The sequence below is a fragment of the Amblyomma americanum genome, chromosome 1 (genome assembly GCF_052857255.1).
Source record: "Amblyomma americanum isolate KBUSLIRL-KWMA chromosome 1, ASM5285725v1, whole genome shotgun sequence".
In the NCBI taxonomy this organism is placed as follows: Eukaryota; Metazoa; Arthropoda; class Arachnida; order Ixodida; family Ixodidae; genus Amblyomma; species Amblyomma americanum.
The window spans coordinates 538050413-538073234 of record NC_135497.1 but is presented as its reverse complement, the minus strand read 5'-3'; the positions used below and the strand labels follow the sequence as shown (position 1 = coordinate 538073234).

The 22822-nt window shown below is 49.9% G+C and overlaps 2 protein-coding genes across 7 annotated transcripts in view; both read left to right on the top strand.

The window, feature by feature from the left end:
• LOC144116288 (rab-like protein 6) overlaps window positions 1-22822 on the top strand; it is a 149716-nt gene that overhangs the window by 88533 nt on the left and 38361 nt on the right. For 5 of the 6 annotated variants that reach the window (XM_077651024.1, XM_077651025.1, XM_077651027.1 and 2 more), the window contains exons 11-13: window positions 1236-1313; window positions 1691-1847; window positions 2296-2471. In XM_077651024.1, coding sequence (XP_077507150.1) covers window positions 1236-1313; window positions 1691-1847; window positions 2296-2471 — 411 coding nt within the window. The remainder of the gene's footprint in view (window positions 1-1235; window positions 1314-1690; window positions 1848-2295; window positions 2472-22822) is intronic. The other variant, XM_077651029.1, reaches the window with a different exon arrangement.
• LOC144116290 (uncharacterized) lies at window positions 12384-17451 on the top strand. The gene has a single exon (XM_077651030.1). It carries the CDS (start codon window positions 14102-14104, stop codon window positions 15206-15208), a length of 1107 nt encoding a protein of 368 aa, XP_077507156.1. The 5' UTR covers window positions 12384-14101; the 3' UTR covers window positions 15209-17451.

Sequence of the window (22822 nt, the reverse complement as noted above, 5' to 3'; positions counted from 1 at the left end):
ACACCTCTTCATATCACTTGGTGTGGTGATGGATGTGTAGCCAGTATAAAATTGAGGGGATGCTTAAGGTTAGGGTGCAGTAGCTTTAATGGGCCACTTCAGCGGCCTCGGGTCCTCTTTGTGTATCACTTCACAGACCAAGGCACTGCACTGTTCTTTCTTCACCATCACATAATGTTTCATGTACCTTTAAGAGTACAATGCGATATCATTGAGATTCCTCCTGGGCAAGTGCCTCTTCTCTGTTGCCTAGGTTCTACCTACATGCCCATCCATATATGTGGAATTGGTCATTCTCGACTTTACATTCATAGATCCCTGGGAGTCCTCATACCATTCCTTCCGCAGTGGTGCAGCAGTTAAGGGGGGACACTGGTCTTTGGGACCAAAAAATGACCCAAAAATCAATTCTTAAAAACGACATTTTCGGAGCCTATAGCTATTATTCTTCAAATCTACCAGTTTTCTCCTCCAGGAAATTGGTATTTTGACCATAATATTAAATTTAGATCACTGTGTGGGCTCAATTTGTTGAGGAGCAGGCGATTTAACACCATGAAAATTTTTGACACCTGGCTGTCTTAGTACGTCAATATCTCAATGTCTAGGATAGATAGACATGTCATACTGTTTGCTAAGGGAAGCTGAAGGCACAGTGTATGCATTAATCGAAGCACAATTGTTCAATCATGCTTCAAGAATTTATAATTTTGCAAAGTTTATTGATGCATGATATTCACACTTAGAATGCTGCTATTCAAAGTGCTGTAAAGTTACTAATGAGGGTAAAATGGAAAAACTGCTTTGGTTATTGCACTCTTTGCTCACCATACTATGTAGCCATGGATTGAACCAGTGTCCCCCCCTTAAGAGTGTGCCACTGCCCTGCGTTGGCAGGTGTTGCCACTGGTGGGGCTTGTGCGACTCGGGTTGCTCTTCCCGAGCAACCTCTTGTGACCAATCATTCAAGGGTCCCCGAAGAAAGTGCATCATGCAGGCGTATTACATGGCCAACCTCTAACAGAGTATAGGCCACCAAGCGGTCATGCCGGGTGCTAGGCCTCAGAAGTGAGCCGGTCATACACATTTTTATAAATTCACGCTTCAACACCTCGGGGCGACCAGCGGTGCCGGAATTTCGCCTAGATCCGCGCGCAACGCATCGTGCAGTGTTAGTTACGTCAGCAGTGGAGGGCTATCATTGGTTCGCCGTGCCAACTCTTTCTGACACGCAGCTACCATGGCCGCGGCCGGAAGCTCTACCCACCGGGGAACTCCCTCGCCCGTTGGCAGCCGGCGGAGGGGCCAAGTGGGTGAGGCCGGCGAAGGAGTGCCAACATTTGAGTGTGCAAAAGTGACAAGAGGAGAGATAACGGCATGAAAACGCGGAAGTTCAAATTGTAACTGCAGATAACTCTGCTCCCACAAGACGCATCAAAAAAATTCTTGCTGGAGGATTTTTGTGAAGTGGCATCTTTTAACATCACAGGCATACTGCAACGTTATTGAGTGCCCCTTTCAGAGCCTCGTTAATTGAATAGCCACCTGCCACGGTGGGCAGTTTGTTCGCAATCCGGTGGTCAGGCTGTGGTGACGTCATAAAGTCCCGTGACCTAGGTGGCAGGTGGACGACATCACTTCTCTAGATATTTTTCACTATAGCTGTTCCTTGCCTCTTCCTTGTTGACAGTGGTGCAAGTTGACGTGCATGCACCGCCTGCGGCTGTCCACAATGTTGACGATTTTGTGCCCGATGGGGATGCCAGCTTCAACAGCTTCTTGGAGGAGCGTGATGCTGATGCTGGTGCTGCTGCTGCATCATCTGCCCTTGATGAAGAAAGTGCCAGGTGAAGGCTCTGCAGAGTTAGTTGCTTTGTGCAGTGCACATAGATGTGCGATTCTGAATTCATCAATTAACCTAGTGTCAGAACAAGTTTTGTTCTTGTTACAGCAGTTCCCTTAAACAGTTTGCTTTGAGCTAACCATTTCAGAATGATCACATTCATTCTGTGGTGTGCTAGCACGACACAGAAAAGGCAGAGGAAACTGTGTGAGGATACATGCTCGCTAGCACCTGAATTGATGCTGCAGTCCGTAGGTGTGCCTGACAGAAAAAAACAAAAGGGGTGAGCCAACTTGTTGCCACCTACATTTAACACTGCAAGGTGCCTTCCGAGCAGCACTTGCAACTTTTGCCAGGTTGTTTTTCTGTCGGGACTTTAAAGCAGCTTTCACAGCATGCTTTGCAAGCCATTTTGATGAGGGACTTGCTCTCTGGCTTTTTTTGCTTCTCAGTGATGAGGATGACTTGGGTGGTAACCCACTGGTGACCGGCTTCCAGGATGACGTAGACCCCGAGGATTTTCGTCCCAATCGCGGAGCAGGGGACTTGCCTGTATCTGTGGTCTCTGCTGGTCACAGAGACTCACACGAAGATGCTGCCCTTTGTAGTCATGGCGCCAGTGCACGAGGTGAGATACTTTAAGATGGCGCATTCATTCATTCATTCATTCATTCATTCATTCATTCATTCATTCATTCATTCATTCATTCTCATTCATTCAGTCACAACATAGGCCTAAACGTCACCTGGTAAGATTATTGCATTGGGGGATGGGGGTTATGCAGTACAGAGTGACAGAAAAATGAGACACACTGTTCAGTAAGGTAGTGTACAGTCAAACCCACTTATAACAATATCGAATTGCCATGGAAATACCATTGTTATAATCAATAATTGTTGTAACTAGAGTTCTGCCGAAAAAAAGAGGAAATATGACAAACTTTAAAGCATTTATTGACAGAAAAAACCCGGAAAGGTTTGATTGTTGTAATGCCTGTAAAAGCTCGTTAATTCGAATTTTAGGGGACCGGAAGAATGTTCAAATTATCGTATGATTCTGAAAGTATAACAAAAACTGATTGCGTCACGGTATATTTCTTTTGAAAGACTGGACAGTGGTTGCTTGCTTTTGAGATGCGAACAGCGTGGAGATTATTATTATTATTATTTTTCATTTTCATAAATGCTTTATTGCATACATGCTGTCGAGAGCGTCGAAGAAAAAGTACTCAAAAGTGGTAAGGGCCTCCCCGACAATGATCACATTGCGACGTGCAAGCGCTGGAGCTCCACCGCCATTGCGTCACACCGCCTCACAAGTGGCAGTGTCGCTTGTGAGGAGGCTTCACTGCACAAACAGCGAACGGCACGTGACGAGCGCACACTTTGCGCGCACCGGAAGAACTGGAGAAAGAACCACGCGTACGAATGCGGCCGTGATAATCGGTGCTCGAAACGGTGTGCATTGGTGCTCGGTTAGCTGGCTGCTACGGGCTTGCCCGAAACTCAGAAAAGCGAAACCGAAACTACGCTGTCCGATTTCAAGACTGGGCCGTGCGCTTGTCGTGATGCCTAGCGTTGTACGCAAGTTTCAGGTGCACGGATGACTCTGCAGCAAAAAATTTCAGGTTTGAACAGGGCTATTTGGTCGATCGTTTGCCGTGCCAGTCATACCTGGACGCAGCCTCCGTTTGGGAGCTCATTCAAATTAACTGGTGCGAGACCTGTAATGAACGAATTAGCGAGCATACGATGCCGTGCACTTATATGGGCTATGCCCAGAATTGTGTTGGTAGTTCGAATTGTACGTATTTCTGAATTAATGTAGCTCGAGTTATGAACTTTTGCTATTATATTACAACTAGCAACGGTTTCTGTTCATTGCTGTCCATGCCGGTGACAGCTGCCATGATTACCTCATATGGTGAGGTCTTCATTTGTCTTGACTGCATCGTCAGCGTGAAAGAATTCAACTTGACACTGCAATCATCATCACTCACTGATGACCACACCACTGTCATCACTGCACCTGTGGGAGCTTTGCGTGCCTCCGCGTCATTGGCATTCAGCCCGCTTTCCGGAAGCAATTCTTATGGGAAATCCGAGGAGCGTACAGAACCAAGGGCACGGTGACAGCTAAAGAGAGAAAAACCACATTGGCAATGCGCGTGCACTGCCCCGACTGATAGGGAGTGCGCATGGCGCGCGTGGTGATTGCAGCAACGCAGCAGCTCGCCTGACGCGGTGACACCTGCCCTTGAGACACGTGAAATCTACGAAGCGGGATCTGCGGCCAAGTTAGCGACGAACAGGGGAAGATGGGACAACGCACGCGCTACCAGTGCCAGCCGTAGCTCAGAATACAAAAACAAAGAAAACCGCGCCAGTGCGTTTTCTTTCTGCAAGCGGCGCTCCCCTCAGAAACATTAATAATGGATTGCTCCACCAGGGCTCCCTTTCTGCTCTGCTTAAGGGGGAAGACTGCTTCTGGAGGAAAATTATTTATTTCTCCACCAAACTTAATTTAATTGCATATCCTTCACCAGCTCCTCGTGCTGATTTCAAAAATGAAATTACTTTATTGGTAAGTTAATTAGTTCTCAAGATATAATTAATTAACCCCCATAGTTCACCAGAACATTGAGAGAAAAGTAAAGCATAAAAGCTCAAAAACGGCACATTGTTAGACTCCAGAAAGAAAATGGAATGTAATGTTGGAGAGTTTTCTAATTTTACCATCATTAGTGATTTCACAGTACAACGAAATTCATGCAGTAAACTGTGGCTAATATGCAATCAGGAACTAGATCATTGAAAAATTTTCTGAGGTTTAATTGAAAAATCTGCTTCCAACATTGCATGCTCAGATCACCTAGGTACACACTAAAAAAAAAAATTATGGTTCTGTCAGCTGTAGATGCTGAGATATGCCACTTAGAAATTTGCTCAGATACCAAAATTTGCATTCTGAGAAAAATGAGAAAAACAATCAGTGCTGTTTATTGAAGAAAAATTCAAAATTATTGGTCCAGTGGCCTTGGGCAATTCCTAATAGCCTCCCGGAATGTAGTCAGATTGCTTGCTATCATTGAAGTGGTCCTTTTTCAGCATGCGCTGCACATTTTCTGCCGATTTGTGCTTTTGTGCACATGAAGCTTTCCTTTGTCTTTCTCTTGCATGCGCTTGGTTGCCTGGGGGCTTGAACGGTAAAAAGTGAGGCGTGGCTCTCCTTTCGGGCAAGTGCCCATATCATTGAGTGTAAGGATTCATTATTATTCTGAGTATTGTCTCGGTGGACGCGCTCAAGAAGCCCCTTGTTAGAAAGACTTTCATATACAGGCAGCAAAGCGTTGCAGACATGAGGAGGCAGGTTGTGTCGGCGACGTGGCATGGTGTCACCTTGGGCCTCTGCAGCATTCTGTCTGCACCAAGACTTGGGGCCTGTTGGACAGAAGCTGTGGTTGGCGGTGACGTCATTAGAAGTGACATGATGATAGGTGGCCATCACAGCCTTATGTGTGGCCTCCACATCACCAATGTGTGATTTCAGAGCCCATGCATAGTGTGAGCTCAATTTAGAAATTAAATCTGCCGTAAGCTTTCCTTTCCCACCAAGGGATTCTCCACTAGAACCTCTGCGCAGAGTGGTTCCCATGTGCTTCTGCACATGATTTATGCAGTCTTCTTTGGTAATTGGAATGTACCCATAGACTTCTTCTTCTTGCAAAGCAAGGAAAGTGCGGCTGTCCCCATCGGACAGTATGGTTGTGTACCGGAGGTTGTGCAGTTCTAGAGACCGCTTGAATAAGATGAGTGCAGCCTCTACCTCCATTTCGCCAGCCTTCTTGTTGATGTTCTTCTGGCATATGTGGCTTGCTTTCCGCGCTGAGTACGTCGGGTCATCATCTTTCGGGCCCCGTTCGCACGCGGTGCAAAAATTACTGAGCACGACGTAATCGAGCACAAGTCCAGTAAAGAACTCGATAACTGTCCCAATTCCAATGTGCGAGGAATGCCCGCGTGTCATCCATGAGCCGTCAAATGAGACTGCGATGTTACCTGGGTGTCCGAGATATAGCTCCGAGTACACCTCCCGAACGCATCGTGCGCAGTCAGCTGTCATCCTCAGGGCTGCACGGTCTACCGCGGGCGTCAACTTTTCTTTGACGTACTTTTGCCACGTTTTCGTGTGCAAACCCCTATGAGATACAGTAAACCCTCGTTATAACGAAGTCAGCGGGACAGCGAAAAAATTCGTTATAAGCGATAATTCGATATAGGCGACAAGCTCGAGAAAGCTAACACAGTCGAGATTTAAGGGGGGGACGCGGATCTTTGGGATCAAAAAATCGCGCAAAAATCGACTTGGAAAATCATAGTTGGGTGTGTGTCATCATTTTCCATCATAATCTCAAGTTTCATGGCTGAATGCCCCGTAGTTTACGAGAAATCGACACGCAAAGATGCAATTTTTACACGAAAGCTCGCGAAGATCGGTTAGAAAATGCCCGTTTTGAGTCGCGTGTCGCGTCAAAAGTAGCCGGCGCAGCGAGGCGACTTTTGTCTCGTTTGAAAGAGCGACGCCTCAGCTTTCTTTCCCGCCAGAACGAAAGGCCTACTGCGATTGGTCGCCGAAAAAAGAAAGAAAACAAAATATAAAAAGCTGCAATGCTATTGGACACTACGCGGCGAAATTCAAGCGCCTCATTGGCCGGCGCCATTTTTTTGAGGCTCCGCGCTCGTCCTGCGACGCCATTTTGAAAAAGACCACCGTGGCGTGAAATCGTATCGGAAGTTCGCAGCGTGCCTAAGTTTGGGAAAAAACGTAAAAAAGGCCGCAGCAAGCAAGCGGAAGACACAAGTACGTCGGCAGGGATGTAAACCAGCAGCAGCGGAGTGCCTGAGCGTGGACCGGCGGATGACGCGACCTTGGCAGCCGTTGCGGCGTTCGTTCCAAGCGCGGTACACATCGCGGCTGCAGCGGATGACGGAGAGCTGGATGGTTTTACTTCACAAGCAGGGATCGGAAGAGGGAATAACGAGGCGCAGGAGTGCAATTTGGCGGTCGTGATAAGTGCTTCTTACCAGCTTCGGCGTCCGCCTTCGACACGGAGCAAATCGCGGGCTCGGGCGAGATTGGCAGCAGCGGGTCAGAGTAGGCACATTTCTTCCCAGCGCATTGATCACGAGGAATTGCGAAGCACGCCGGTGATAAAATCGCCACTTTGGCAGCAATTTCTGCAACCTAGCGCAAGATGTGGACGCTAGCGAACGAGCATGTAGACGCCAACCCGTCATTGTCTGCGGAGCTACCGACGACGTCGTAGATTTGGTGGCAGACTGCATGCTTCACTTCACAATACAGTGTGCACCCTCGACCTCATTTTGCAGCTTGCTAAGCGGCGGCATCGGCAAAAATGTGATTCAAACCATTAGCTATGGGCCTTCTAAGCTCTTTTAATTTTAAAATTGCTAAGTTCAATATTAAAAATTTTTTCTCCAAGACCCTCTTCTCCCCTTAATTGCGCCGCAACGGCGACGAAGTCATAATACAATGTATTCAGCTAAGCAAAACTTCAATAAGGTGAAAAGAAGGCAGTGAGTTTTGCCTGTTTCAAGTTCATACCGGGCGCGAGCAAAGCCTGCTCTAATTTGCCCAAGCATTGCAGGAGGCCGTGGTCGCTGCCTGTGCATTCATCCTTGTTTCGCAGGAGGCGTAGGCACTCGCGCGTCTGCATCATAGTCGGCACTTCACGTGGCTCTTCATCCGCTGGCTCTTGGTCCTCGTCAGGACCACGAACAGTGTCAATTATATCCGCATCCGTTGCTGGGGCAACCACGGGAGCAGCAGCGTCAGCCAACGCGAATGTCTCGAAGTCTCCTTCTACCTCTTGGCCAGCAATTTTATAAGCAGCCTCGTAGAGATCGCTGCAAGTCCGGTCATCGTCAGGCTGGTCATCGTCAGTGCCGCTGATGACGGCGCGGGAAAAACCGGCGTGCGTAAAGCAGTTGGCGACCTTCGAAGGTGCTAGTTCCTTCCAAGAAAAGTTTAGCAAATGGATCGCACCAAGCAAATCAATGCTATACCTCTTGCTCGCGTCATATGCCGTAAGCATCCGCTGCAAAAGAGCCTTGTGCTACAGCTTCCGGGTAGTCTCAATGATGCCCTGATCCATCAGCTACAGTACCGCGGTTGTTTTCGCAGGCAAAAATTCCACAGTGATTGCCGTCAGGTTGTCGATCTTCCCGTGGCTTGGGCAATTGTCAATCACAAAAAGCACTTGCCTATTCTTTGTGCGGAACCGTCTATCCATAAGGCGCACGTAGTCCTCGAAAATAGCTGCAGTCATCCATGCTCGCTTGTTGCTTCTGTAGATGCATTCCTTGGGAATTGCTGCATTTCGGAAGCACCGCGGCTTCTCTGCCTTCCCCAGTATCAATAAGGGAAGCTTGTCCTCGCCTGTTGCATTGGCACCAAATAGCACCGTGACACGCTCCTTGCTCTGTTTTCCGCCAGATGAGGATGCGCCAGGAGTAGTGAACGTGCGATTCGGTAGCATCTTATAGAAAAATGCTACCTCATCTAGGTTGTAGACGTCTCTGTCTGCATACTTTTCGAGTAGAGCTTGGAGCCGATGTTGGCGCCATACATCTACGGTGCCACGGTTCATGGCTGCGCTTTCGCCGACGATCGACTTCGAGGTCACGCCGTGTCGTTTCTTAAACCGTTCAAGCCAGCCATTGCTGCACTTGAAATCATTATGGCCCATTTGGAGGGGGAGAGCTTCGGCTTTTGCCGTAAGAGCAGGTCCATGTATGGGGAGATTTGCACTCCTGGCGTTCTTCAGCCACTCTAGAAGTGCACCTTCCACTTCCGGATATCTAGAATCACGATTCCGCTTTCTCTTCGCCGAGAAGCTCTTTTCAAAGCCATGCAGCACAGCTTCCTTGTTCAATACAGTTGATAAAGTAGACGGCGGTATGCCGAATTCCTTCGCAATGTCAGTTTTCTTCCGGCCGCCTTTTTCCACTTCTTTTATCAGCAAAACTTTCTGTTCCAAAGTCAGACACTTTCGACGAAGCCATTTGTCACTGCAGGCCACAAAAGCACACGCGAGGCACGCCTAACGAAACACTCCGAATAACACGCTATCACTCCCGCATGGTCAGCAGCCGAGCGGCGTTTTTCTTTTTTTTTTTTTGCCGCCCCGTTGCGCGATGCGCGCGCCCCCATCCATACTGAAATCAGACGGGTGCGAGGAAGGGAAGTCGCTGGCTCTCGCGTGCAAAATGCTCGCGAGCACGCACCCTCCACGCGAGCGCCTCTCTCTCGGCCGGCGTGGATCCGCTCAGAATCACGTGACGCCCGCTCCGGCTCTCATTGGCCCTCTGTCGCTACCCTCTGCCGGCGTCGGTGTTTTTTTTTTTTTTTTTTGTTCCGCCAGAACTCGTCAATTTGACAAAAATGTCCTCTCCGGCGGCAAAACAATCTCGGCTGCCGTCGACGCCACTTCGCTCTAAGCGGGTCAAGCTCTTCGTGCGCTTCGAGTAATGCGGCTTAAAATGCATGCGTTTGGGTCGGGACCGGTAGAAATTTCGAATAATGTGATATTTCGAGTAATGCGATTTCGTTATAACGAGGGTTTACTGTATATTCATTGCCGAGAATATATCATTTAGTGCAGCACGCTGATTTCCGGTTGCTTGCATGGCACGCGTGGCAAGAATGTTCACAACAAACTGATTCTTTTTTTGACCGCCGATCACATGCGGCGAACTCCATTCAGAAGAAACGTCACCGCAATTTACGCACGAAAGCGTCAATTTCACAGCAAGGCTGTCCTCCTTGTCACATTTGCTGATGTTCACATTACCGCAGCACACTTTGCACTTCACACACGCCAGCAGCGCATTCACAGACTTCAAACTAACAATCGTGAAGGTTGCGTCAGTCGCGTCGCCGAGAGGCTCGGCAGTGGTAGTCGCGGTGTCTGCGGTTGCACCGATGAAAGTAGCTTTGCGCTCCGTTGCAGGAGTCGATGCCATCTGCTGCAGTTTCCCATGCGCTTTCCTCGTAATTGCTGCTATCTCGGAAGGTTGCAGCATCGGGGTGTCTCGCTGAACGCGACCGCTGTCCGATGTTCCAATGTCCGCGGTCGCCGTTAGGCCTGGGCCTACCACGGTCTCCGCATTGCACTGCGATTCAGATGTGATGCTTGCGGTTTCCGCAGAGCTCTTCTTCTTGAAGTTGTCAGTCAGCGTCTTCTTCCTCTTTTTTCCGAACTTGTGTGCCGTGCGGAACTTATGTGCTGACATTGCTGCAAAGCGCACTAAGAACGATGCACAAAGTGGCTCCCGCTTGAGCTCACAGCCGGCCACGGACGCGCCAAGCAGACGACTGGAAGCTTGTAAGCCAATCGGATGACACGTTTCAGTCACGTGCGCCGACTAGCGAATAGCAGCGCACGTTGGGACTTTTTTTTGGCGCCTTTTTTTCCCGCAACCAATAAGCGTAAAAGCACAGCAATGGCGCGAAATTGAACGCGAAAAGCTGCTCTTTCGAATGAGACCAAGATGGCGGCAATCACTGCCGGAGAATGACGGCTGCGTGTCGCGGAAAGACCGTGGTTTTCACGTCAAAATCTGTCCCAAATGGGCGCGGATCTGCGTTTTTTAATCGTATTACAGTCGAAATATTGACTCTGGAGTTCTGGAATTTCACAGACTAGTAGAAAAACAGCTGCAGATTTCAAAAATTCTATTCCTGAAAAATAGATTTTCTTGCGATTTTTTTCGCCCCCAGAAGCCGTCTCCCCCCTTAAGTAAGCATCCTCGGCGCGCCCGGTGGCGTGTTTCCGAGTGCGTGGCCTCGGGTTCTTTCACTTTCTTGTGCCGCCACTGCGCAGGATTGGCGCGTCAGTCGACTCCACACGCATGCGCTTTTATGTCGTAAGCATGGTTTTGCTGGTGCAGTTGTCACGTTTTCATGCTTTTTTTCTGTTATGGTCGACACTCAATGAACAGATTTCATTGTTAAAACCGATAATGTGCTATGACAGCATTGCTGTAAGCGCTTTATTTTACTATGGAACAAATGGTAAAGTTGATGGTGCCGCCACTGACCATTGTTGTATCCGATATATTGTTATAACTATTATTGTTATAAGTGGGTTTGACTTTATATGGTTTCGGTTTTATGGGGTTTAACGTCCCAAAGCGACTTAGGCTTTTAGGGGCACCGTAGTGGAGGGCTGCGAACCATTCCGACCACCTGGCGGTCTTTAATGTGCACTGACATTGAGCAGTACACAGGCCTCTAGCATTTCGCCTCCATTGAAATGTGACTGCCGCGGCTGTGATCGAACATGTGTCTTTTGGACTAGCAGCTGAGCACCATAACCACTGAGCCACTGTGGTGGCTGAGGTAGTACAGTCGAGCCTGCTTATAACGAACATGAGCGTCATGCGGCGTCCATTCGTTATGTCCCGAAGCTCGTAGTAAGTGCACCCTAGCTTTAAAGACAGTTGCTTGTCAAAACACAACATTTTTTATTAGCAAAAAAGTCCGAGATGAACGTCTGTTTCTGCGGCACGGATCCGATAAGGGAGGTTTCCAGTTTATTTAAAGCAGAAGCGTGCTATCGCCGAGGCCCTTGGCATAGACAAGTTGTCTGAGGCTCTCTGTGTAGCTCATTGCTACAGGCGCGCTAATGGGTGCTGGCTTCGAAGTTTCATCCTCATCTGACACTTCAAAAACGATGCTCTCGTCCGTGCACGGTTCCGCTGTGTCGGCGTCGTCATCGACAGAAATAGAATCACTCCAACCAAAGTCATGACCCCCCATGTCAGAGCCGACGACGCGCTACCACAAATCGCCGCCAGGCTGGTCATCTTCCGATGCATCAGGCTCGGCATCAGACACTGTGTTGACGAAACCGGCCTTGCCGAAGCAGTTTCGCTCGCCAGTGGCCGTCACCTCCGCCCATGCCGCTTTCATCATCTCTACCTCTGAATACAATGGAAATGGGCACGGTGTTCCTGTCCGCCATCCCGGATTACAACCAGAGCCTGAGATTTGAACGAAGCCATCGAAACGTCTGCACCGCAACAAGAGGGACAAAAACATGCGATAGGGTAGACATGCAACGTGCAGAGGTGGCAATCAGGCCAATCAGGCTAAAGATACACACACACAGCGCCAGCGGAGAGACCAATGAGGGTCATCCGTGAGCGTGAGTGCAGCCACCTCTTGGCTTCCACGGAAGGTCTGCTTCATGGAGCGTGACCTCTGCGATCGGCACCGGCGGCGGCGCTTTTGATCGCGGCGGCCACGCCCGGATTTGCAATAGAGAGGGGGGGGGGGGGGAGCGGAGTTGCGAGGACGGGCGGGAGGGCGATGTTGGGAGGCCCGTCGACGGAGAAAGGGTAGCTCGCTCGAGAGCGGCGCTAAACGGGGCGGTGGTTGGCCTGCGATGAGTCTTGGGGAAACTATGCCGCGTGCCGGGCGCACAAAGGTGTCGAAGGCAGGTTAGCTGGCATCACGGCGCCGGGTTTACGCCGTCCGTTCACTGTAACCGATCAGCAGTGCAATGACGTTCGTTATACGTGTGATTTTGTGCCATTGAAACAATGTATATTTTGATGGTTGTGCAGGTCTCGTTCGTTATAAGCGAAAGTTCGTCTTAAGTGGGGCCATTATATGTGGGCTCGACTGTATACAGCGTGTTCTGGAATTAAACATGCGCCGTAGAATTCACCTCATAGCTAAACCGGTGAATTGTTTGAGCTCAAATTTCGCGCAGAAATGGCATTTGGTTGGCAAAATTGTTTTATACCACATTTTTATGGGTTACTTATCTGAATCGCTAAGAAGAAGTCAGATATTCGCATCGTCTGCGGCGACGTCGAAACTGAACTAACTGCTTTCTCAGCGATTGTGGCGGTGCCGCCATCTCGTTTATCAGCCATGGTTTATCAGCAAAGGAGATGGGGTAGAGTTTTGCGGGAGGTTTGACGATTCTGTACCACAATAGTGCCAAGGCTGTTAAGGGGAGACGCAGGTCGAAAAACGGCGATTTTAAGCAAAAAAATCACTTTTGTGTTTTTGACTGCTTTAGTAAACTTGAGCATTCCTCTTTCATGTGTGCAAAAATCAGAGCCATAATTGATCTGGAAATTATCGAACACCCCTGTTAAAATAAAGTACTCGCGGTGGCTAGAAAAGGTGCAGATCTGACCCATTTTTAAGCGCGTGAGGCGTCAAATCGGGGAATAGTACTGCGCTAGGATTGCGTGAGGAGCTTGGCCTATGCTTTTTCTCCCGGAGGCGGGCTTTGCCGCTGCGCAAACTGCCAAGAAATAATAATAAAAACAGCATTTTCCACCGCCAAAACCAAGCGCCTCCACATCACGTGGTTCGATCGTGGCCGTGCCATTGGCTCCTAGTTCGGGAAGCGGCGTCTGCTCTTCTGCGACGTGCACCTCTCGCTACGTGCTCCGCAAGCTTTTGCAAATATTTCTGCTGTTCGTTAGTATGGATGCCGAGAAGGAACGTATCAAGTTTCGGACGAAGCATAAATTCAAGGGAACTCGCAGGAAAGTGAAGCGGCGTGTGACACAGATGCCCGCGGCAGCTAAGCCTAACCTTGGCCGAGGTGACGCTTCGGAGCCGGCTGGATGTTTGAACTTCATCGAAAGCGTTGACAGTTTCGTTAGCATGTCGGAAAAGAAGATAGGATTCTTCGAAAATGAAGGTAGGGGCAGTGAAGAGTCAGCGAGTGCTTTTATCTGCGAGATCGGCACCGTGAATGACCTTGTGAGCGGCGCAGCATGCCCGGAGTGCGGACGATGCGAGCTTACGATCGATGAGCTGGCTGGGAAGCAGAGAGGCCTCACGTCGTTTCTGGAGTTGCGTTGCAACAATGAAGCATGTCCCACATCCGTTGTTTGGTCGACGTATTCATCGCGGCGTGCAACTCCGGCGGGCGACTACAACGGTGAAGCGCGAGCATCTGCCAGCGCTAGGGAGAGCTTCGCAATGAACGCAAAGGCCGTGGTTGCGGCGTGCGCTGTTGGAGCAGGACACAACCAACTTGTCCGATTTTGCGCAATTCTTGGATTACCCAAACCGATGCATCAGAAATCGTTCAACGCCATCATGAAGAAGGTGCACCTCGCGGCTATGAAGGCAGTGGTAGAGAACTAGGAGTTGGTTTGCAAAGTGGCAGCCCAGGAATTGGATCTGCCAATTTAGCTGTCATGTTTGATGGCACTTGGCAAAAGAGAGGCCATAAGAGCCATAATGGTGTAGGCACAGCCATTTCTGTAGAAACAGGGCTTTGCCTAGATTTTGAAGTTTTATCTAATTACTGTCAGAGCTGCAGTACCCAAAAGGAATTTGAAGATAAAGGGGAGGAGGAAATATGGCAAGCCTTCCACATGCCAGAGTGTGAAAAAAATGTTAATTGCTCAGCACACGCCATGGAAACAAATGCTGCTCTGAGGATATGGAATAGGACAGAGTCCTACAACACTCCCCTGAAATTCACAACCTTCCTAAGTGACGGAGACAGCAAGGCCTTTACAGCTGTGTCAACGCCAAGTGTGTATAATGGTGTGCCCATCACAAAAGAGGACTGCACTAACCACGTTTCCAAGCGGCTTGGGACTGCACTACGAAAGCTCAAAATGCCAAGAGGTCAGAAGCTCACAGATGCAGTCATCCAGAAGCTGCAAACCTACTTTCAAGTAGCCATCACTGCCAACAGAGGAAGTGTGCAAGGCATGTATCGTGCAGTTTGGGCATCCTTCTTCCACTCATGCTCGACGGATGCAGCCAAGAGCCACAAATTTTGCCCGGATGGAGAGGACTCATGGTGCAAGTTCAAGAGGGCAGAAGCATTGGGTCAGGCAACCCCAGCACACACCTCCATTCTCACCAACAGCCAGGGCAAGGCAATGCTGCCCACATACAAGAGGCTTACAGATGAACAGCTGCTCTCTCGTTGTGTGAAGGGGAAAACTCAAAATGCAGCCGAATCGCTCAACAGTAAGATTTGGCTGTTGTGCCCCAAGACAAGGTTCGCCTCGCGCACAGTTGTGGAGATGGCAACATCACTTGCTGTCTTATGGTTTAATCAAGGACGCAAGGCCTTTGAGAATGTGCTGGAGGAACTGGGTGTTCTTCCTTCAGGAGAACTCCTCACTCTGGGCAAGAATTGTGACAAAGGCAGAATTTCAAGAATGTCCACAAAGCAGACAGCTGAGGCAAGGGCTCGTCGCTGCCGTCTAGCCAAGAAGACTTGTCTTCAAGATGCTGCTAAGAAAAGCTCTGAGGGACCAACATATGGTGCAGGCCTATTCTAAAGCTGTATTATGGCGTAAAGCTGTCTTATGGTTTAATCAAGGACGCAAGGCCTTTGAGAATGTGCTGGAGGAACTGGGTGTTCTTCCTTCAAGAGAACTCCTCACTCTGGGCAAGAATTGTGACAAAGGCAGAATTTCAAGAATGTCCACAAAGCAGACAGCTGAGGCAAGGGCTCGTCGCTGCCGTCTAGCCAAGAAGACTTGTCTTCAAGATGCTGCTAAGAAAAGCTCTGAGGGACCAACATATGGTGCAGGCCTATTCTAAAGCTGTATGCTATAGGAGAATGATCTGGCCTGTATTGTCTCCAATTTTCATGCAAATATACTTAGTAGAACAGTAGCAATCAACATTTGCAACTTTCGATTGCGTTTTTCTCAACTTCTTATTTTGGACCGAAAAAGGCTATTGGATGCAACCTTTTATGTACTTACTGTACTCGGATCAAGACCAAATTTGGCATGCATAATCTTTAAGGTATGCAGAATGCAAGTATCTAGGTTTCAATACAATTGGTAATGTTTATAAGTATGAAAGGTCCCAAAATATTTGTGCGCTGGCTTCTGAAAAGGAAGCATGAGCTTATATTCCGGTAAAATGGTGCATGACATAGGTGCACCATTTCCTTGCTTATTTGCACTTAGTGGAGTATTAGGAACAAGAAAAACTATTTTACACTGCTTTCTCGTGCTCACTAGCGTGTCCAGCAAGTGTCTTAGCAAGCACAGTTTTTCACATCTGCATGGTACTTGGAACATGAAAGCATCAAGCTATCTTAGAAATAAAAACAGATTTGGAAAGAGGAGATCAATCTCTATAACTGGTGCAATTTTCATTTATCTGGCATCAATATTAAAGAAAAAATGTTTCCGAGGAGCGTCTCCCCTTAAGGCTGCACAGACGGTCGTGCCTGCCTCGCCCGTACTGCCCCAGATGACGCAGGCAGTGGCGCGCTCACCACTATGATCGTCGTCGTATTTACATCCGCCATGCACTCTGTATGTGAGAGCAGTGTGGCGTCCATATTATGGACACGCTCCGGCACCTGCTGTGCTCAACCACATGCGCCCGTGATACAGTTTTTCCACAGGTTCGTTTTTCCAGCCAGCAATAAAATTTCGTTGCATTGAAAGTGTGCCAAAATCTACTTCAGTATGTTGAGGCTAAATATGCATGGTGTTCTGTGGATGCGAAGTTATGAAAATTGGAATACTTCATTATAAAGAGGGTTTCGTTATTTTGAAGCTCGTTACATCGAGGTTTAGCAACATTGACCAATGGAGTGTTTGTTCTGTTCCGTGTTGAGCTTTGAAATGATAATAAAATAAAAGCGCCAGTCATTTAATTAGCTCACAGCGCTCAGATAGAGTAATAATATAAGAAGGGCAGCTTGGTTTCTCTGCAATGGAAACCTCAGTATGTGATCTCAGGAGCAGATCTTATAAATAGCTGCTGAAATGCCGGTTGTACTCTTCAGTTGACTTAAAAACTACAGAATGTTAGTCTTCCAGGCTATGCATATCCTCAGCAGGACTGTCTGCAGCAGTTGTCCCCTAGTTTTGTATCTGTGCTTGTGATAGTATATACAAAAGAGCCCACCTACCTGACGGTCAATCAGATACTGTTTGTTGTATCTGAAGTTCATAGTAAATGGACTTCCAACATTACAGCCAAGAAAACTAAGTCTGACAAAAGTGGCATTTATGCCTTGAAAAAGCGTTTTGTGCGTCTACTTCTTCAAAGCTGACCTTATCACAATGCTTTCCAAGCTCTGCAGAGCAGTCGTGTTTTCCTCGCCGAGACCATGACCGATTGTTTGCTGGTAACGATCTTCTTTAGGAACTTGTTAAAACGTATATAACTAATTGCAGATGCGTTCATGATGAGGAGCGCGAGCACTCCCATTTTGCGCGTTGACGTCACATGCACCTTGAAATAATATGGATGACGCGACCCTTTGAAAACGTTTTACAGCACGTTTGACCATTCCAGAAACATGCCCTTTTGTTCGGTCACTCTGTGGCAGCAGTGTCTGTACTAAGGATTCACAACATAAAAAAAAAATGATATTCACTTGGGAGTGCGCTTTCTGCAATGCAGCTCACTCCTGGCTGACTCTGTCGCTAGGCCTTACGTGAGAGAGAGAGAGAAACCCTTTAATGGAAAGGCAGAGAATTTAGCCGAGATGGCATGCTACTCTATGGGGGGATGGGAATGTGGGCGATCAAGACGATGGTGGAAAGGTTAAATTAAAGAGAAAAAAAAGAGGGAGAACATAAAATGCGGCCACTAAATGCCTACTAAGGTGCATCGGCGAGAGATTGATGTTAACATATGATATGATGAAGTGCATAGTCCGATATATGGCCTGAAAAGGGGTTTAATGGCCGTGAAAGAACCAGGCACTGAACGGGCGTCGGCAGTCGGGTTCTAGGCGTCAGCGGTTGTTGTAGAGCCAGCCAGCAGCGCGCGCTCAGCGATAGCACTGCCGCTACCGCGTTGGCACATCTTCGTCGTTACAATTGCCCCCGGGGATGAAAGGAGCCATCCTGGCGACTCAGGGCGTAGTGCAGGTCAAGGGGTCATGGTAAGGCTTCAGACGACTGATGTGCACTGTTTCACGGCCACGACGGCGAAGTTCAGAGGAGGGTGTCAGAGGTTCGACGACATATTTCACAGGGGAAGGTTGAGACAGAACACGATAAGGTCCGTGATATTTGGCTTGGAATTTGGACGACAGGCCAGGAGAGCAAGCAGGGATCCAGAGCCAAACAAGCGAGCCGGTGGGAATGGGTGCGTGGGTTTGACCACCAGAATCTCGGTGCTCTTTTTGTCGATTCTGTTCATCGGACGTGAGGGAACGGGCGAGCTGGCGGCTTTCCTCGGCATACTTGGCAATTTCAGAAGCAGTGGCACAGTCGGATGCATCAAGAAGGTAGGGAAGAATGGTGTCAAGCATACTTGTAGGTTCACGGCCGTAAAGAAGAAAAAACGGAGAATAGCCAGTGGTGGACTGGATGGCGATATAATATGTGTAGGTGACGAACGGAAGGACGAGGTCCCATTTGGAATGGTAGGGACTGATATACATGGTGAGCATGTCACCGAGTGTCTGGTTAAACCGTTCGGTGAGGCCGTTGGTCTGAGGGTGGTACGCTGTGCAGGTTCTGTGAATGATGCGGCATTCTGCGAGGAGTGCCTGGACAACCTCTGATAAAAACACACGGCCGCGGTCACTCAGAAGCTCACGAGGGGCGCCGTGGCGGAGAATGAGCTGGCGGAGGATGAAGAAAGCCGCGTCTCACGCTGTAGCCGCGGGAAGAGCTGCCGTTTCACCATAGCGCGTGAGATGCTCTATGGCGGCTATAACCCAACGATTACCTGAAGGGGAAGAGGGCAGGGGCCCATAAAGGTCGATGCCGACGCGATCGAAGGGACGGTCAGGGCAAGGTAATGGCTGCGACGGTCCAGAAAGACGCTGTGGTGGGGACTTGGGGCGTTGGCTGTCAAGGCACGAGTGAATGTACTTGCGTAAAAAGCTGTACATTCCACGCCAGTAGTACGGGTGCCGAAGTCGAGTGTAGGTTTTCAAAACACCCGCATGAGCAGTCTGGGGGTCGGCATGGAAAGAGCCGCAGACTTCAGATCGTAGTTGGCGAGGAATGACGAGGAGCCATTTTCGACCGTCGGGCATATAATTATGACAATAGAGGAGACTGTCATGCAGAATGAAGTGGCAGGCTTGTCGGCGAAGGGAGCGAGAGGCGGCCGCCGTAGGCCGCCCGGACAGATGAAGCACGAGAGATGTAATCCAGGGGTCCTTATGCTGTTCCACAAGCATGTTTGGTGGGCGCAACGAAGACAGCACGGAGTCAATGCTGGAGATGGTCGCAGTGTCGGAAGGCAGCGGAGACCGGAAGAGGGCGTCAACGTCAGAGTGCTTGCGGCCAGAGCGGTAGACGACTCAAATGTCGTACTCCTGAAGGCGCAAAGCTCAGTGGCCAAGGCGACCCGATGGATCCTTCAACGATGACAGCCAGCACAAAGCGTGATGATCGGTGACTACGTCGAAAGGATGACCGTAGAGGTATGGTTGAAATTTGGTTATTGCCCACAGAATGGCCGAGCATTCTTTTTCTGTGACGGAGTAATTGATCTCGGCCTTGGACAGTGTGCGGCTCGCATAGGCGACAACGTGTTTTTGAAATCCAGGTATGCGCTGGGCGACCACAGCACCAATGCTCACGCCGCTAGCATCCGTGTATCTCGGTCGGGGCGTTAGGGTCGTAATGGCGAAGGATGGGGGGTGAAGTAAGGAGTCGACGTAAGGTAACGAAAGTTTCATCGCACTCAGAGGACCATGACGACAAAGAGCTCTGGCCTTGAAGCCGTGTCAAGGGCGAAATGATGGTAGCGAAATTTCGTATAAAGCGCAGAAAGTAGGAACAGAGGCCAATGAAACTCCGCAGTTCTTTCAGAGTAGTCGGCTTTGGAAAGTTGGCAACCGTGTGAAGCTTTGCAGGATCCGGAAGGATGCCCACTTTGGATACGACATGGCCGAGTATGGTCAGGCGGTGAGCTCCGAAGTGGCATTTCTTCAAATTTAATTGTAGGCCGGCGGCGGTGAGGCAGGTCAACACTTGGCGCAGGCAAGTCAGATGTGTGGAGAAGTTGGCCGAGAAAACGACGATGTCGTGTAGGTAGCAAAGACACGTCTTCCAGCGCAAGCCACGCAAGATGTTATCCATCATCCGTTCGAATGTTGTGGGGGCATTGCAAAGACCAAATGGCATGACGTTAAATTCGTATAATCCGTCAGGCGTGATGAAAGCAGTTTTTTCACTGTCGCATTCGGCCATGGGGATTTGCCAGTATCCAGAACGCAGATCCAGGGACGAAAAGAATTCCGCACCTTGCAGGCAATCGAGGGCGTCATCGATGTGTGGCAGAGGATAAACGTCTTTCCTAGTTATTATGTTCAGGCGGCGATAATCCACACAGAATCTTATGGAGCCATCTTTCTTTCGAACCAGCACAACCGGGGATGACCAAGGGCTGTGGGACGGCTGTATAATCCCGCGTTCGATCATGTCGTCCACTTGTTCGGTGAGGACTCGACGCTCTGTCGCTGATATGCGATATGGGCGCTGTTGCAGAGGTGGATAGGAGCCAGTATCGATTGCATGGTGGACATGGGAAGAACGCCCGAGGGGAGACTGGCACGCGTCAAACGATGACCGAAATTGGTGCAACAGGTGGAACAGGTGGTCACGGTTGGGAGAAGTGAGATCTTGATCGATGGCGCTATACAGGATGTCAGACGGCGGTTGTGGTGACAGGGGAACAGGAGTAAGAGAGTCCAGCGATGGAGCAAGAACAGTTTCTCGTTCATCAACAAGTTGCAGGAGGAGTTCAGCCGGTTCGACGCACCCAAGGCATTCACCATCAATCAGGGTCACTGGAGATGATAGAAGGTTGCTGACGAGCATGGCTGTCGTTCCAGAGGTCGCTGTGAGGACAGTGAAGGGAAACGGCATGTTCTTGCGACGAAGAAACAACTCGGAAAGAGTAAAGAGTACAGGGACGGCAGGTTGGTCGCGTGGTGAGGCGCACGAGAGGGAGACCAGGACGGAGGAGTTTGCAGGTAGCTCGACATCGTGAGAAAGGTGTACTTTGACCGGATATGGAGGAGACTGTGCGGCAGGAGAGGCGCTGGGTGGGGCAGAGAAGGAAACATCGGCGCGGGCGCAATCGACGATGGCGGAGTGCTCAGAAAGAAAGTCCCATCCTAGAATTACGTCATGGGAACAACAGGAGAGAACCAGTAATTGAATGATGTACAAGACGTCTTGAATAACGACGTGCGCTGTGCATTTTGCGAGCGGTTCGACCTGTTCGGCGGTAGCAGTGCGAAGAGAAACTCCCGAAAATGGTGTCATAACTTTCTTCAGTTTTCGAGAAAATTGCGCGTCCATAATTGAGACAGCAGCTCCGGTGTCCACTAGAGCACAGGTTGCAACACCTTCGACAAAAATATCAATAACGTTTGTTGGTGAGATCAGAGGCCTTGTAGAGTTCCCAGTGGATGCAGCTCTTGCCTCGGGAACTGCGCTCATTAGTTTTCCGCAGTGGAAGGGCTGCCGCGACGGCGCATAGGAGAGATGGAACGGCGGCACGGAGAGGAGCGGTGAGAGGTGGCAGCCTGGCAATCGGTGGAAAAGCCAGGAGGCAGTGGTTCCGCTGGCACGTGGGGTGGCTGTGTGTAACCCCCATACGCAGATGGCGGCAGGACGTCAGAAGGCGAAGAAGGACGACTGCGGCAGTGACAGGCTACATGGCCGGCGAAGCCGCAGGCAAAGCAAATGGGCCTGTTGTTGCGAGTATGCCACAGATGACTAGTGAGGGACGGCCGGCGCGAAGTGAGGCGGCGGTTGTGCCACCGGAGGCCGATACGAGAGAAAACAGGCGGGGGCATCGAAGGTAGCAGCGCTTGAGGGGCAGCTTGGAAAGGGCTCAAGGGATGGGATGGTGGTCTGGCCAGGACGGCGGCGAACGTAAGAGGGGCAGCCACAGGTTGCTGAGGCAGGGGTGGCAGGGCCTCCGCGACCTGGGCTCGGATCGTCTGCTGAAGGGTGGGAGGCAGTGATGCTGGGGCGTCCCGAACTCCAGAGATGAGCGCTAGTTGACGTGCGATCTCTTCTCTGATGAACTGCTGAATATCATTCCTGAGCTGCTGCCCTCCTGCGGTCACGGCATCAGTGGACAGCACCTCGGCATGCTGTACGGTGCGACGAGTGAGGACACGCTGCTTACGGAGCTCCTCATAGCTCTGGCACAAGTTGAGGACGGAGGCCACGGTGTTCGGCTGCTTGGCCAAAAGCATTTGGAAGGCATCTTCATCGATACCCTTCATAATATTGTTTATCTTATCAGCGACGGACATATGACTGTTCACGCGCTTGCAGAGATCCACCACGTCCTCAATATAGCTAGTGAAAGTCTCGCCTGGTTGCTGAGCCCGCTCTCGTAAGCGCTGTTTGGCGCGGAGTTTGCGCACACCAAGGCGGCCAAATACCTCAGTAAAGCTGATCTTGAACGTGGACCATGTGGCGATATATGCTTCGTTGTTGCGGAACCAGAGATTGGCGACATCAGCCAGGTAAAAAATGACATTGTTAAGCTTCATGGCGTCATCCCAGCAGTTGTGCGTGCTGACCCGCTCGTAGGAAGAAAGCCAGTCTTCAACTTCAGAGTCGCCTAGCCCACTGAAGACAGCCGGGTCCCGTTGTCGAGGCGTGCCGGAGCCAGGGGGGCGTTATTCAGCATTTCTGATGTTACAGTGCCGCTGTGCAGCTCTAGGACGAGATCAGGAGCAACCTCCACCACTTGAAAATGGGTTTAATGGCCGTGAAAGAACCAGGCACTGAACGGGCGTCGGCGGTCGGGTTCTAGGCGTCGGTGGTTGTAGAGCCAGCCAGCAACGCGCGCTCAGCGGTAGCACTGCCGCTACTGCGTTGGCACATCTTCGCCATTACAGGGCTTACAAAGTTCACTGCAAGAAAAATGCATGAGGGCAACATGCTAGATGGAATTAGAGCTTGTCGAGATGTCCAATT

Bases quoted from the DNA above. Each gene is read 5' to 3' on its own strand.
- LOC144116290 (XM_077651030.1), top strand. From the start codon at position 14,102: ATGTTTGATGGCACTTGGCAAAAGAGAGGCCATAAGAGCCATAATGGT.